At 38.8% G+C, this 15940-nt stretch overlaps 1 protein-coding gene across 1 annotated transcript; it reads left to right on the top strand.

Moving 5' to 3' along the window:
• The first annotated feature begins 286 nt into the window (after window positions 1-286).
• On the top strand, window positions 287-5719 carry dhodh (dihydroorotate dehydrogenase). The gene is made up of 9 exons (XM_069524953.1): window positions 287-439; window positions 1172-1384; window positions 1475-1674; window positions 2155-2237; window positions 2806-2993; window positions 3286-3399; window positions 4333-4486; window positions 4631-4790; window positions 4962-5719. The coding sequence occupies exons 1-9, from the start codon at window positions 422-424 to the stop codon at window positions 5095-5097; spliced, it is 1266 nt and encodes a 421-aa protein (XP_069381054.1). The 5' UTR covers window positions 287-421; the 3' UTR covers window positions 5098-5719.
• Window positions 5720-15940: the final 10221 nt, after the last annotated feature.

The raw sequence follows: 15940 nt of genomic DNA on the forward strand, positions 1-15940 counted from the left end.
GCCCTGAAGTGAAAATCACAATGACAACGACAAAATAAGAACAACACATGGGAAAACACAAGAGACCACCTGTTGTGTTTTTTATATTCACTGTTGAGATTTTGTATCTGCTGTTGTGTTCCTTTTATTTGCTGTAGTATTTAGTGCTCTGCTGTTGTGTTATGTATTTCCTGTTGTGTTATGTATTTCCTGTTGTGTTATGTATTTCCTGTTGTGTTATGTATTTCCTGTTGTGTTGTGTGATGTGTTGCTTCCACAGAAGGCTCAGCTGCTCCTCCACCAGTGACGCCCATAGACCGCGCTCACGCTCAGGATGGAAACATCGCGAGAGTATGAGGCGGAAGTGTCGCCCGTGTGTGTTTGTGTAACATGTTAGGAAACTCCTCCTGTGTCCTTACAACGCAATGACAGAATCGCGTCCATGGCGGGACATCTGAAGGTAATGTCAAACTCGAACTATCTTCTTGATGGTGTGAAACAACACGTGAGACTTTATGTGACGGTTGTGTTAGCTTAGCTTCACGTGTAACCAGGGGACAGTGAAACTTAGCTTCGTTGTGTGTTTGCAGGAGCACACACGTGTAAGTCACACATCCAGACAGCTGGGGTGTGTGTTTGCTCTTTGACGAACAAGCGGCAAATGTGTTAAAATCCCCACAGAGACACATGTGTACATCAGTGTGTTCAGGTGGATGATATCCAGTATTCTCCCTGAGGTGTTTTATATATATATATATATATATATATATATATATATATGTGTGTGTGTGTGTGTTTTTCTCTTCCTGTAATATTCAGTCTGTAGTTTGTCGCCTCTTCTCTCTGCTTGTTTTGTATCTCGTGTCTTTGATTGGCCTGTAGCAGACACTTTGGGATGTCATAGCAGGAAAAGCACAAGTGTAATTTATTCATTATGTATTATGTCTCAGTTGCATTGATGTCCCATCAGCCTTTGCTGTGCTCACACATGAATAGTGCACACGACCACACATCCTCTCTGGATGTTAACTCGATTATTAAACCAAACACCGGATGCAAACTTATCATTATTGTGGAAATTGGGACCTTGCTAACATTATGAATGTGTTTGTTAAGCTTTATTATGTCTGTTCACAGTGAGTTCCTCTACGATGTGGTATTATGTGTTCATTTCTCCCGATCTTGTCAACAGAAGCAGTTAAAAGAGGCGGTCAAGATCATCAGCTCAGGGAGCCTTCTGTTTGCCTCCTACCTGACCGTGGTCGGAGATGAGCGTTTCTATGCCAACCAACTGATGCCCCTGCTGCAGAGGATTGTGGGGGCAGAGACGGCACATGTGTTGGCAGTGAAGATGATCAGTCTGGGTCTGGTTCCTCTGAATAGATACCAGGACCCTGCGTCATTGGTAAATCATGTCCCCTCACTGCTACACTCAGACAGTTTTGTATCAGAATTATCCCAAGACTTTGTTGTGTTTGTCGTCTTGTCTCCACAGGAAATGAACGTCTTGGGATTAAAATTCAAAAATCCTATTGGCATTGCGGCGGGCTTCGACAAGCACGGGGAGGCTGTGGACGGTTTGCAGAAAATGGGTTTTGGTTTTGTCGAAGTGGGGACGATCACGCCCAAACCTCAGGAGGGGAACCCCAAACCGCGTGTGTTTCGACTCAGCGCAGATCGTGCCGTTATTAACAGGTATGTTTTAAAAGAAGCTGCCCTTTACTCCAGCTGACTGTTCTGACTGTATTAGTTTTAGCTATTTGCCCCAAATAAAATGTATATATTGATAAAATTACAAATTCTATGGTTTGTAGATTATGGCTGTGTTCTATTATTGTTTTTCAATAAAGATGTTTTTTAAATTCTGATTTAATTGGGGTTTATCGGGAAATGAGTCGCATTAGTTTCAGTTCACATTCGTGATATTATTTTCATTTTAAAATAATTGTCTTTTTCACAGAGTTCAGTCTGTTTATAGAGATTAGGCCTCCTGCATGTTTGCAGAGAACACATACCCACAACTGAAAATAAGAGTTCACAGGCTTATGTCATTTTCTTTTGTTTTACATATGTAAATGAGGGATTAATAAATGAAGGTAATCTGTCTATCTATGAGTATGAGTAATTTTACTAATAAGCTGTCATTCTAACAAGTTGTACTTTGTATGTGTCCAGATATGGATTCAACAGCTGTGGTTTGGCAGAAGCGCAGCAGAGGCTGAAGGCTCGGGAAGAAATACAGCAAGAGCAAAGTAAAGGTTAGCATTCTGTTTATTCTGTAGAAACTAATGTAAATGAAATAAATATGACCCTGCAGAAAAATTGTACTTTCCATATCGTTTTAAAATTTCCCATTTTGATTTCTCATTTTCCCAAAAAATTGCTTGTATTTTAATACTACATGGAGTGAGCTATAAATCGGGCACATTTTGGCTTCTCTATGTTTATTATTTATTTGTCAGTTAGTTTAAAATAAAGAAACGGAGCACTAAATAGGATTTGGGTTTGAATTTTCTTTTCTGTAAAATTCTTGACCTGTCCTTGTCTTCTGTTCTGTTGTGTCTGAACCATACCTGCTCCAAGCCCATTTAGCACATGAGCAGCCTCTGCCCCAGCTGAGTCATACGTCTGATGATGCAGCTTGTGTTTGTCTGAACTTCCTTTGTGTGTGTGCGTGCGTGCGTCTGTGTGCGTGTGTGCATGTGCGCGTGCGCGTGCGTGTGTGTGCGTGTGTGCGTGTGCGTGTGTGTGTGTGTGTGTGCGCGCGTGTGTGTGTGTGTGTGCGCGCGCGTGTGCGTGTGCGCGCGCGCGTGTGTGTGTTTATAGCTGGCCTTCCCCTGGGCATCAACCTGGGGAAGAACAAGCTGTCCCAGGACGCGGGGGCAGATTACTTGGAGGGGGTGAGAATGCTGGGCCCTCTGGCTGACTACCTGGTGGTAAACGTCAGCAGCCCTAATACACCCGGTCTGAGGGATCTGCAGGGGAAGGCTGAGCTCCACCAACTCCTGAATAGGGTAGGGTTGTCTGAATGGTTGTTTAATTACTGGGATTTAACCTAATAGTGACAAAAGTCACTAGACTCAGCATCTCCCCTTCAAAAATAAAATAAAATTACACCGAAATTCACTGTTGTGTATAGTGCATCTTTATTCTGAAAATGTGTACTCATCTAATCTTTCATTCACAATCTCTCAGATCGTCTCTTATGCCTCTTTCTGACGTCTGCAAAGTGAAATCTCCTGGTTCTGTCGTTGTGTCTCTCTGTGCCCTCTCACCTGATGTTCTGACTTCACACAATCTGCTCAGGTGTTGAAGGAGCGTGATGCCCTGCAGGGAGAACACAAACCTCCGGTGCTGGTGAAGATCGCTCCTGACCTCACAGCGCAGGACAAACAAGACATTGCTGATGTTGTCACCGAGGTTTGAAGTTATTGTCCTTTTGATTTGAATTTCCTTCCTGTCCTTAACTTCATTTCATTGTGATCTAACATTCATCTCAGATGTATGTTGCTTTCATTACAAATAAAAGAGCGTCTGCAAGATTAATTCAGCCAGTAATCAGTTCCTCATCTGTGGAGTTTTTCCTCAGAGCGATAAAGATTAAAGTTTTGATTATCTTTATCTTTAAAATATGTTTTTAAGTTTACACATTCTTCTTTGATTAGAGTTAAAGCTGTTGTGCTTTTAAATGGTCAAGTTTTCATCCCTTCTCAAGAGCACAGGAAGAAAATATGAAAATAAAAGTTCATGGAATAAAATTGATTCAAAATAATAAAAAAGTACCATGAACAAATAAAACATGATTCATTTAACATGGAAAAATTTAATCTCTGGACTAATATCTGTTGCTTTAGTTTTGTTCTTTCTGGCCTCAGCATGGGTAAGGTTGTGTTTTAGTTCAGGTCAATAAAGAATCTTGTACTTGTAAGAATGAGGCCTGTAATTGTTTTCTGATCAATTATGGTTTTAAGGTTTTTTGTATTTGAGTCTTTAATATGTTAATCACAGCCTTTACTAACTTTATAACTACATTCATCAGAGTTCTGTTTAAAATGTGTTGCGTAACAGAATAATTCAAAAGTCTCAGCTCTCGTCTTCTGGTAACGTCATCACGACCTCAGTAGGTTAATTTTAGAGCTGGGTTTTTTTGCTCATCGGAGCGAGGAGGAGACTAACCCTAATGGAACAGACATTAAGGAGGGAAGAGAAAGCAAATGTTTAAACAGCACTTTCTCTGTCACTAAGTAACAAGGTCTGTCATAGCCAAGTGGCCTTTACTCAAGTCTCCCAACATAAATCATTATCTGCGACTTACTCCATGTCCCCGGCTCTTTGTACTTCCTGTCTCTGCAGCTGGGTGTGGACGGTTTAATGGTGTCCAACACCACAGTGTCCAGGCCCGAGACCCTCCAGGATCCACACAAGTCTGAGGTTGGTGGGCTCAGTGGCCAGCCGCTCAAAGACCTCTCTACCAGCACCGTGAGAGAGATGTACAACCTCACCAAAGGTAGCTTTCCGTCCATTCCTCATCCCCTCTGCTGCAAGACAAAAATGTTTTAAATATATTTTATTAGTTTCTGTTTCTAAAATGGGATAATTTTTCTTCTCTTAACTCCACAGTAATCTGAAAATTATATTAATGTTATTGTAGGTAAAATACTGATTGTGGGAATTGGTGGTGTGGCCAGTGGGCAGGATGCTATGGATAAGATCCGTGCTGGTGCTTCATTGGTTCAGCTCTACACTGCTTTGACCTATCAGGGTCCACCTATAGTGTCAAAGATCAAGAGAGAATTGGAGCAACTTCTGAAGTGAGTATGACTGTGAACTGAAATGCTCTTCCTGTCTCTCTGTCTTTCATCGTCACAGTAGCATTACAGTTGCTTTGTGAATAAAATCTTTGAACCCACACTGACAGGCACATTTTGAATGACAGCAAAGATGGTAATATTTTTAATTCAGTGAATTATCACTTTTCACAGAGAGGAAGGTTTCAGCAGCGTGTCGGAGGCAGTTGGAGCAGATCACAGAGAAGCAGACGGCTCGGCTCGTAAACAGAACCTGCTGAAAGACACAGACAGTCAGGGCTTAGCAGCAGCTGCAAACTCCTCCAACTAGGAAACATGATCATCAACGTCGTCCTGAACTGAGATGAATGCTGAGTATTTGTGACCGTCCGTCCGTCCATGCCTCATGATATACAGGGTGGAAGCTACAGTCAGGTTTGAACCATATTTTCATTATTTGCGGTGAGGAGTTAAACAGTAAATGCACCAAATCTCATCTATTCCATTACTTGAAAATTATTAAGTGCATAATGTGTAATGATGGTGCATCTGTACAAGCAGAGGTCTGTTTGTAACTTTATTTCAGGCGTTTATCCTTTTGTTACAGTGTAACAGCAGTAAATATTTCTCAATCTGTACTGAGAACCAAAGTGCTTGAATCTTTCAAACACTTAGTCTCTAATCTCATTCTTATTGACGGATACAAGTAATTTTCTTGTGTGTAAAGACAATAATCTGACATGACGTTATACAGATAAAATGGCAAAACTTGTTTTTTAAGGAATTATCTAATGCAGAAGTTGAAACACCTTCAAATGTTGATATTGTATTATTTTAAAATCCAAAAATACATTTTAATATTCATGAATCAGTAGCACAATGCAAAAAACAAATGCATTGAAATTAAATTAAATCAAGACAAATAAAGTTGTCAAACACAGCAACAGCTCAAATGTTAATTGGGTTTTTATTTTGCTCTGTTCTGTGATGGAGGGTCGCAGGGTTGTTCATAGTGAATATTTGTGATCTCCCTGTTTTAAGGTTTTTGTATCAGACTTGGTTAAAGCTCCAACAGTAAAGACTTGTTACAAAGAAGAAATTACCATCACTGACAAATGACTATTTCCTGGAAAGAACTCTTATATTTGCAGATGAACATTTTTTATTTCATTATTTTATATGTTTTCTGGTTTACTGCTGTCTTAAGTTGACGTGACAAAAAGATTTCCAACACGACACATGACTCAGTATACTGTACTGTGTATAAAAGACATTTGTTCCAGTGTGGGAGATCCACATCTGGAATCAAACTACTGGTAAATCACGCCTGATTAAAAACAAACAAACAAAAAATCTTTGTGCTCTGTTTTCAAATTCTTGTGAATCTAATAAAGAATGTGTCCAAATGGCAAAATCCTTTCTTAAGCCATTTTTAGTAAATTAGAATTGAAAGAAAAACTTATGATTTATCAAATAGGCTTTCAAAATCCACATGTAAGATTAGCATAAAATGTATTCAACTTGACAATACTATAGACGAATTTCCTTTCACAACATGTGTCTTCTACTCCTAATCATCTATATCAGGAGTAAATACAGTGGAGCTCTGTTGATTTCATGGATATTTTGCTTAAAAGAACTCTGACTACTCCGCCAAGATCAGATAAAACCCCTTCAATCCACTTCAATCAGCTGAGCTCCTACTCAACCCCTGTCCTTACTATCTGAACACATTGGGTTTGTCCTCACTCATTGACATTTTATGAAGCCTTTCTAGCCTATCGCAGCACTGCCTGCTGATCCTAGAATAGACAGCGGCCATTAGACGTAGTGAAGGAGCGCCGCAGTACTGTGAGGATCAGCTGTGAGCTGCCAAGCGCCTTCCTCTTCCTATCCTGAGGCCAAGTCCAAACAGGCTTGTATCCCATATGTGGTGTCACAAGGGAGAGGAAAGTCGAGGCCTGACTTCCAGACAACACAAACTTTAAAACTAAACGCTGCTGAGATGTACGTTTTCCTTGTGTAACTTCAGTCATAGCTTGGAGGCAGCACATATCTGTCCTGGAGATTTGTACTGTGCACTGAAAGCTAATGGGAAGAGAAAGCTCAGTGTAGGTTATTTATCAGCTTGAATGAGACCGATATTCATTATTCTATCTCTTAAGAGGCTACAGTTAAAGCATATTTCTTTCTGTCATACACTGGGGTGACTCAATGCACAAATAGACTGCTAAAAGCAGATGTCTTGGTATTGTACATAAAGCCAGTGAAGAGGAGGGATAGTCTTTACACGGTTGCACAGGGAGAGAAAAAACCTGCAGTGAATGAACATAAAGAGGACGATGATAATGTAGAGGAACAGACGAGTAAAAGGAAATGGATGGCATTGCTTTCTACCTCATTGAGAGATTCAACATCCCAGGGCCTCAATTAACGGTTTCATCAAATGGGGGTAATTTATAAACTGGTGGAAATACCCAATGTAAATTCACGGGATGTTATGTCAGTCCAACAGTCCAAACCCCAAATATTCAATTATAAGTGATATTAAACACAAACATAGCTAATTGTCACAAAATTGTTTTGTGTACGGTTGGTAGAATAGTCACAGTAATAGCCCTTGATTCATTTATTGTGTTCTCGTTACGATCTGTCTGTCACTGCGTCTTAGTCCTTTATTTGCCTTTTTCATCTTAAACAGTGACTGTGGAGATAAGAACAGAAAACACCGGCTGTGGTGTCGAGCGTGAGACCTCGCAGTTATATGGTGTTTTGATATTTATAAGCTCTGAAGCTGTTTGTCTTTTTACTTTACACAGATGATATTTACAATCACATGATTTCTGATTTGTGTTATCTTTTCATTTTTCTTTTTTTCTGTGTATTTGTATTTTCATGGAACGTGGAATGGTAAAACTAATGAAGCATTTTCTCAGTCAAAGAGACTATTGGAGATATTTCAGGTTTCTGCATGAGGTCTGTAAAAGCCAATGTCTTCCTGTTCATTGGTTCATTGGTTACAAGGTAAAGCAAAAAGTTTCTGGGTCATTTGTGTACTTCGAAAACATGATATAAAAACTTTTCCCTCAGAGAAAGAAAGAAAGTAAATTATGAGAATAATAATTTAAAGAATATATTGCAAGCCCAGCAGGTGATATTCATGTTTGAATATTTTAATTTGATATTCTGTCACATTTTTCAAACTTAAATTCAAATAAAAAGCATTATGTCTGCAACCGCAATTTTACAACACTTTACAATGAGCTTAAACAAATATCATAAAATATCTATAACGCAGACAATCAAAAGATATTCAAGAAACCTAAAACATGATTGTAACTTCAGTTAATTGAATAAATACACTTTCAGAAAATACTGAATAAATGAATGAAGCACTGCATTGACAGAGTCAAGGACCCGGAATAACAATCACTATTGGTGACAGGTCGATCCTATCAAGGCAATAAAACTAAATTTACATTGGTGTAGTTGCACAGATTTTGTGGTGCAGTCTGTGTTTTTACTGTTTGTGGTGTTACTGTCTGTTTAGATGTAGATTAAAGGTACAGTGTGTAGAATTTTGTAATATCCAGTGTTGAAGCTGCATGTTGCAGCTGAACACCCCTCACCTCACCCTCTCCTTCCAAACATGAAAAATAAACTGTGGTAGCTTCAGTTGTCATAAAAACTCAAAAAGTGTTTAGTTTGTCCAGTCTGGACTAATGTAAAAAAACATGGCGGCCTCCGTAGAGAGGACCCCCTCGATGTAAATATAAAGTATTTGAATATAAAGGGCCTTATATGAGGTAAAGAAAACTACAATTCATACAATTTAGATGAAATGAACTAATGAAAACATCATGAGAATTGTTTTACATAAAATATCTGCCAATTGTTCCCTTACCTAAATCTTACACACGGGACCTTTAAGTGTTTTTAATTCCCTTATTTAGATACATGAAATAAAATGTAAATCTTTTTTTTTCCCCCCAACCTCTTTATTTTAAAATTGCATTGAAAGAGTTCCATAAACCAATATCATTTTTTTGTCAATGCGTTCAGATGCAGGGAAATCTAGAAGGCCCTTTCACTGTTGAGGCATCAACAGATTAAAAAATGTATATATGAATAAAACATAAGATTACCAAGACCTTTATATGTTTCAGACGGGAAGCAACCTCTGACAAAAGGTATGGAACAGCCTGGAATGTCTTAAAGCATGAGCAGAGTTTGGTTCGTCACACAGCTAACAGCATTATTTCTATGAAGTGTGCGACCGATGGCAGCATCCTGTGGAGGAGGCTTGTGAGACACAACACTGCAGTGAATTGAGATGAGTGGAGAGGAAAGCTTCTTTACACTGCCAAACACTTTAGATCGACACAACTCTCTGTCAACTGTGACGGCAGAAGCGGGAGAGCTGTCAGCACTGGAATAACTTCAGAGCAGCAGCATGAAAGCGCCGCAGGGGCCCATGTGAACGCTCCCTCTTAACTCACAATGAAAACCAGTGGAATTGCCTGAAAATCGCTTTTCACAGACAATTCGCAGTCAACCTGACAGAGCCAAAACTGATCAGCGAGGTAGGCGGAGAAATCCTAAAGACAAAATGTGTTCAAGGAAGACAAATGAATGTGATGAGAGCAATTCTTACATTTCCTCAAAATAATGTTAAAGCAGTTGGTTAGCAGTTAGTTCATTTTTGTTTCTGGCATAGACATTTAATTTTTTTAAATCAATAAAAAGATGAAATAAAATACCTTTGCACCCCTTATATAGCATATATATTTTATTTTTTAAATACATGTTTAGCAGATATTACATTACATTAATCTGTCAGTTTGTTTCACCAGTGTAATCTACTTTAATTTTAAATGGCAGCATAAATGAGTTTGTTGTATTTTTACTGATTTGCAGTAGTGATACAAATGGGCACATATTGATGTTTCAAAATATTGTATCCTCTCAAACCATATGTCTTATCAGGAACAAAGTGGAGCGATGAGGTCAAATAGCTTTTCCCAAAGAGGAAAACTTATTCAAGAATCCACGAATGGATTCAACTCCATAGCCACCGACAGGGACGTGCTCAGACATTTTGGGGGGCAGGGGCTCAAGTGAGAAAAAGGGCACTTCTCATAATTATTTATTAAAAGAAATGTTTTGACACAATTGTTAAATGCTCAACAGTAGTAGAATTAACAGATGAAGAGCCTACAATCAAAATTATGAAGGAGGCAGGACACTATAAGCAAAAACTGCTTTTTCATGCAATCTTCTTTTTCACTCTAATGGAAGGAAAATTTCAATGGTGTTTGTTTTTACCTTACCATAAAAATCTATTTTAAAATGTCTCTTTATATAACTGAGACACAGCATGTCACAGACTTGAATGAAGACAGGCTCTGAACGAATCATGTCAAACTCTGAAAAGGTGGTGAAAGGTATCAATGCACAGATTGGCAGATGTCAAGCAGACGAGATTATGTAAGTGGGGGAGCTGCAGGTGCTGTCTGAAGTGTTTGTTTACCATAAGGACGAGGAGGAGGAGGAACGACAGCTGCGAGCCCGTCAGGTCGGGTCATGTCAGGTCGACCAAGATGGCAAAAACAAATTTCCTCCTGAATCCTGATGGTGATGTTATCTTATTTTTAAGTTTGTATAAAGTTATTTTAATACAAATATTACAACATAAAAACATAGAATCTCAATTGTGTGGGTGTAATAATGTTTTACAGATGCATTCAAACACAGTTACCTCAACAACTATGCAATGTTTTCTGAAGCATTAACAATCATTTTAGAAGATTTATTTCACCAACTGTATCCAAGCAATTCACTTGGAATCAATCTTTTCAACAAAATATTTGTATAATATTTATAACATTTTTAATCCCAATTTTCATTGTGCAACACTTGATTTAAAACCGTATTATAGAATGTGATGCAAATATCACATTATCATGGTATATAATACTGTGTACATTCACAATTTAATATGCTAGACTATAATATTAACAGATTCACGCTGCCCGTCTGCTCATGCTATTAGACCCTGAACTGCAGGTGGAATCGATGGCTCTCTAACTTCTCAATCTTTGTATGTGCATGTGCAGTGGTTGATTTTTTGCTTTATGTGCACTTGTTAAAAGATCCTTCAAATACGTGTTTAACAAAATAGCATCATTTTCTATTATTGAATAGAATTTGCGGTGGAGAGACTTTTGAAGAGACCCTTTGACCCAGTGTGGTTTGTCGATTCTGTTGAAGATGTGAATGTTTTTCACTACTGAGCAAGACACATTAGTGCACCTACAGTAACCCACAGTGGGCACCAGGGCTTCCACGCACTCTTTGTCTCACTGAACCTAATGCAAATAAGAGAGTAGCACCAACACGACCAGTGTCTTGTGGCAGCGCAATAATGGAGCAATGTGGCCAACACTAAAAAGCTTTTCTTCCATTTGATATTAAGGACAATTGGAGGATAAACTTGCATCTCAGTTCCTTGGGGAAATAAAAGGAAATATTGCTTATGTGAAAATGTGAAAATGTAGACCCTCGTATACTGTAAAGGCCAAATGAGATAAAGTACAGAAAGTCCAAATTTGAGTATTTCAACGCAAAATATTAGGATCTGAACTGTTGTTCGTACAAAAAATGGAACATACATTACAGTGCTGTGGATGTTAGAAAGCCTTGATGCATTTTGAGACGTGAACTTGTTCTATACAGTGCTGGATGTCTGTAGTGCAGTGTGAGTGACGTTTACAGCCCAGTGTCCTTCTGCAGATGGCTGTTATGAAAGCTAGTGAGGCCTCTGGCTACAGGAAGTCACAGGTGTGATGGAGGCAAACAGAGCCATCAACGACACGCCACGCTGCACAAACCGATTTCCGCTGATGGGAGGGTGTATACATTCATACAAAACACACAAAGCAGAGGGACATAGAATGTCAAATAAAAAATCTAAATCAATATAAATATAAATATTTTTCCATAAAAAGTTTAAATTTGTATGTATTTTTATTCTGTGTCCTTATGTTTTAAAGTGTAATAATAAAAACCGCCATAGTCATTTTAAACAGCACCAGCTTTTCCAGCTATATAGCATGTAAAAAACATTAAATATAATATATATATATATATATATAAATAAATATGATAACGAATGAAAGAATTTACTTTAAAAAGTACATTACTTGGTTGGAGCCTGCGCAAATTATTGAAGGCTGAGAAAAGCTCAGTCTCAAAGTCATGCCTGACTTGCTTTTGAATTTGCAGATTGTTTTTTTACAGAATGTCAGTAATCTGAGTTTAAAATGGTTTTTATCATCTGTCATTAAAACCCCAGAAAAAAATGTGGCCCAAATATTTCCTGACAACAGCACTTGGTTTTTTAAAGATTTCCTACAGTTGTTTTGAGGTTTTACATAACTCCCAATTCTGATAAAGTAAGCAAACGCCCACCCACTCACTCTCAGCCAGGCAGTTCAGGCATATGACTTCAGCTCTCATCAGTTCAAAGCAGCGTGAACGAACACTGAAAAGGCTTTAGAGATAAAGGTTGTACTACAGGCCCTTTATATGTTAACCCAGCCCTACATACATTCAATACATGCAGTACACAACATATGCATATACCTAAAAACAGAGCCGGTTTTACTTTAGGTTTAATTCATAACATTCAAAATGTTTCTTAATTTTGCTGCTATTTTATTTTATTGGTCATTGTATTGCTGTGGTGTAGCATTTTATTCTATTGTTGTATTTTGACTATTAAGTATTTCAACCTAATTTTGTTAATCTGTATAGACACTGAATGTGATTTTGATAAATAGATAAATCTAAATATGCATTAGTTAGGGGGCAGGTGCTCAGTATTTTTCACTGTCCTTTATTGGTAATGATGCGACAGCCTGATACATTTTAAATCCTTCCAGCTTTTTAAACAAGGATTGTGCCTCTAGTTGGGAAACTGGTGACTCCGAGGGTCATATCGTTTGTGTTATAATACCAGCCTCCTCAAACACAGTAAAACCCCTGTGATGAATAATACAGAGGGACTACTCTGCCCGAGGACAAGCGGCACAGACAGGACCACTCAACATAAGTGCAATAGTGAGTTTATCGAGGAGACTTCTGATGAACTGTAGGTGTGTGTATTTATAGGGGACAATGTCAGCAGGGACTCCAAATATATCTGGAGACCAACCGTCCACACTCGACTCAGGCTCAGTCTGTCGGGCAGGTGGCCTCTCGGGGACCACGCTGTTATTATGGCTAAATAATCTGAGTGACGTGTGGGACTGAACAACACGGACAGTCGAAGATGAAACTGGTGTAGAGGAGCATCCGCTTTTTTTCTGAAAAAGCAGCAAGAGATTTCTCATTGGTGCAAATATACGAGAAAGTTAAATCATCTCAGACTCACACACTATATTATATCATATGCACTCCATGAACAGCAGTTCAGCAGTAGATGGATGGATCAGAAGACAGATGAAAAAAACAGAAGTTGGAATAGATAAACCTTTTTGGGTTTTGAGGGTAGTTAAAAGTTAGGAACATATAGAACTGGTGAACCTTTTCTTAATATTTTTACTCTAATATCTTAGAGTTTTGAGTTTTTCTTTGAAAAGATCATAGACAGTATAAAAATGGCTGACACACCTCCACTTCCTCCCACTATCCAGAAATGAAGCTTAAATATCTGAACAATGTCATCTTATGTATTTTGAGCTAGAGTCGGGGGATGGAGCTGCCAGAAAGCCAAAAAGCACATTTCCCATTATGTCTAATAAGCTCTTCAAGTGTTTCATATTCAAACAGACAACTTTTTTTTATCTTATAAAGGAGGTGCTAAGTGGTTCCCAGTAAAAATGAAAACAAAAGATGTTCTTCTTTCAGTCTGATTGACCAAGTATCTACCTTTCCATAGAATTTATGCAACATAAATATAGTCCTTTTTCTCATCCTGGCCCTTTCAGTTGTGAGCATTTGTCATGAACCTGCTTCACAAACACATGTTAAACTTTTCACCATTAACTGAAGATAATCGGCCAACCCATCTCTGCTCTCTTCCACTTCTCACACTTGGTCTAAAGGTCAGAGGAAGAACTATGTTTTCTGTCAGTCAATCCGGGATCAGTAGAGGAAGACAAAGAGATAACGATAAGCCTAGTTGTGTCCAGTATTGTCTGACAGTTTAATTTGACTCCTGTGATCGTGGAGTGGAGGTGACTTGTTGCCGCCCCTGTGGAGGAGACAGCGTTGCTTCTGAACCCACCCCTCCCTGTCAGCCCTCTCAGCCATCTCTGCCTTTGCCCTTTCCTCCGTCGAGCCAAAAACAGACACCAGCCACAGGTGGTCTCTGTGCTTTATCGGTTCTGACACACATCTCTTGCCTTAAGAGCTTAGAGAGACAATTAAAAATTCATTAGGGCAATGAAACGAGAGAGGATGAAATAGAAATAGGAGAGACAACAACACATAACCTTGCTGAGGCTCCAAAGTGCTCTGACTTATCGTCTGCAGCGTCTCTTGCTGGCGGCATTGTTGTGTCTGTGTGTCTGTGTGGTTGTGTTGTGGTGTAACTATAGAGATACAGAGTCTAATATAGAAACAACCCTTCTGTTACCCTAAAATCCTGCGACAGAACAACATTTATGTGTGACGCACTTTGATGTTTCCAGACCTGAAATAATCCATTTTTGTATTTAATTGTTTTCACTTCATTCTTATTTATCTCTGCACAAAATCTCTTCAAGACTAAGGCAGAGGCGTACATACACACGCCAGACATTTGACCACATTTAAATGATTCTGACTAACAAATAACCACCATCCTTGTTTTTTTGTTTACTTGCAAATGAGTCTCTACTGTTTCACTCACCACACCTGGAAAAAGCTCATAGAGAACTGCAGGTCTGCTGCTACTAATTCTTTTTTAATCAATTCTAAAAACTTTCCTGTTGACCTCTGCCTGTTATTAAGTCAAATACAAATATACTTTGGTTGCTTTGCTCTATTTGTTAGTCACCACATACAGTATACTATGTTAAGTCTCTTTGGTGACCACTAGGGGCGCTATGTAGTAATGTTTTTCAGGCCAGTCTCCGTTTTGTTTATTTTGTGCGCAGGTACACATGTGCAGGAGAACCTGAGCAGCATGACTCACATCCTGCATCGGGTTTTAAATTGTGACATGTTGCAAATATATAATAGACAATCATAACTGATAGAAAATATGTGATTGAAGGAAGGTTGTTGCAAAGTCTGACCTTAGATGCACAGTTGCCTTTGAGTTGAGCCTGGAGGTGAATGCAACTGGTTCATTTCACGAGATTTTATACTGAACTACTGCTCATATACTGTAGGAGTATAGCAACATATCTGTGAACTGGACTGAGAAGAATTATGGATTTGATGAAGAGTTGGTATTAAGATCATAGACTCCATACAAGGATGGACAACATGACAGCCTCCATCCCGCAGACTCCGAATCCAACTGTGAAAGATGGCAGTGTTTATATCCAGGATATTTTGGCTTCATTTCTGGACAGTGGGAGGAAGAGGAGATGCATTGTCCATACGTGTATATGGTTAAATATAAAAGGTACACCCATAGAGAAAATTTGAGAGCAGGTTGCACTAATGACAGTTGGATGTCACATGAAGTAGAATCAGATGGCAAATCAATATAAGGTAGAATTTCAAACTGTTTCTAATTGTGTCATTAGAAATGGTAATTTTACACCAGGGGAAGCCAACACGAAAATGAAACAGCTTTGCAAACACAATGCAGCTGCTTCTTCATATTTGCAATTTTGATTGCAGGCTCTGTTCCACCAACGCTGCTTTGAACGAATGTAACAAAAAAATATATAAAACAACAAAGGGACTATTGTGCCTTAATATAAATCCTCAAACATGAACAGGGGTTCACAACACGACTTACAGTATCTCCAGGGCTTTCCAGGGCCTGCAGCAAATTTCCATATTAGGTGAGTCAGTTGTTTACCGCAGGAGCTGTGAATAAAAACCTTTAGACGCTGTCAGTCAGTAGCTACTAAAGATGTTCTACCAGACACAAAGAACATGATGCACAGGACTGTAAGGATTATATTGTAAGGATATAATGCGCTGATACACAAGTCTGCTCATGCAAGTCA

Source organism: Paralichthys olivaceus, chromosome 1 (assembly GCF_024713975.1).
Source record: "Paralichthys olivaceus isolate ysfri-2021 chromosome 1, ASM2471397v2, whole genome shotgun sequence".
NCBI lineage: Eukaryota > Metazoa > Chordata > Actinopteri > Pleuronectiformes > Paralichthyidae > Paralichthys > Paralichthys olivaceus.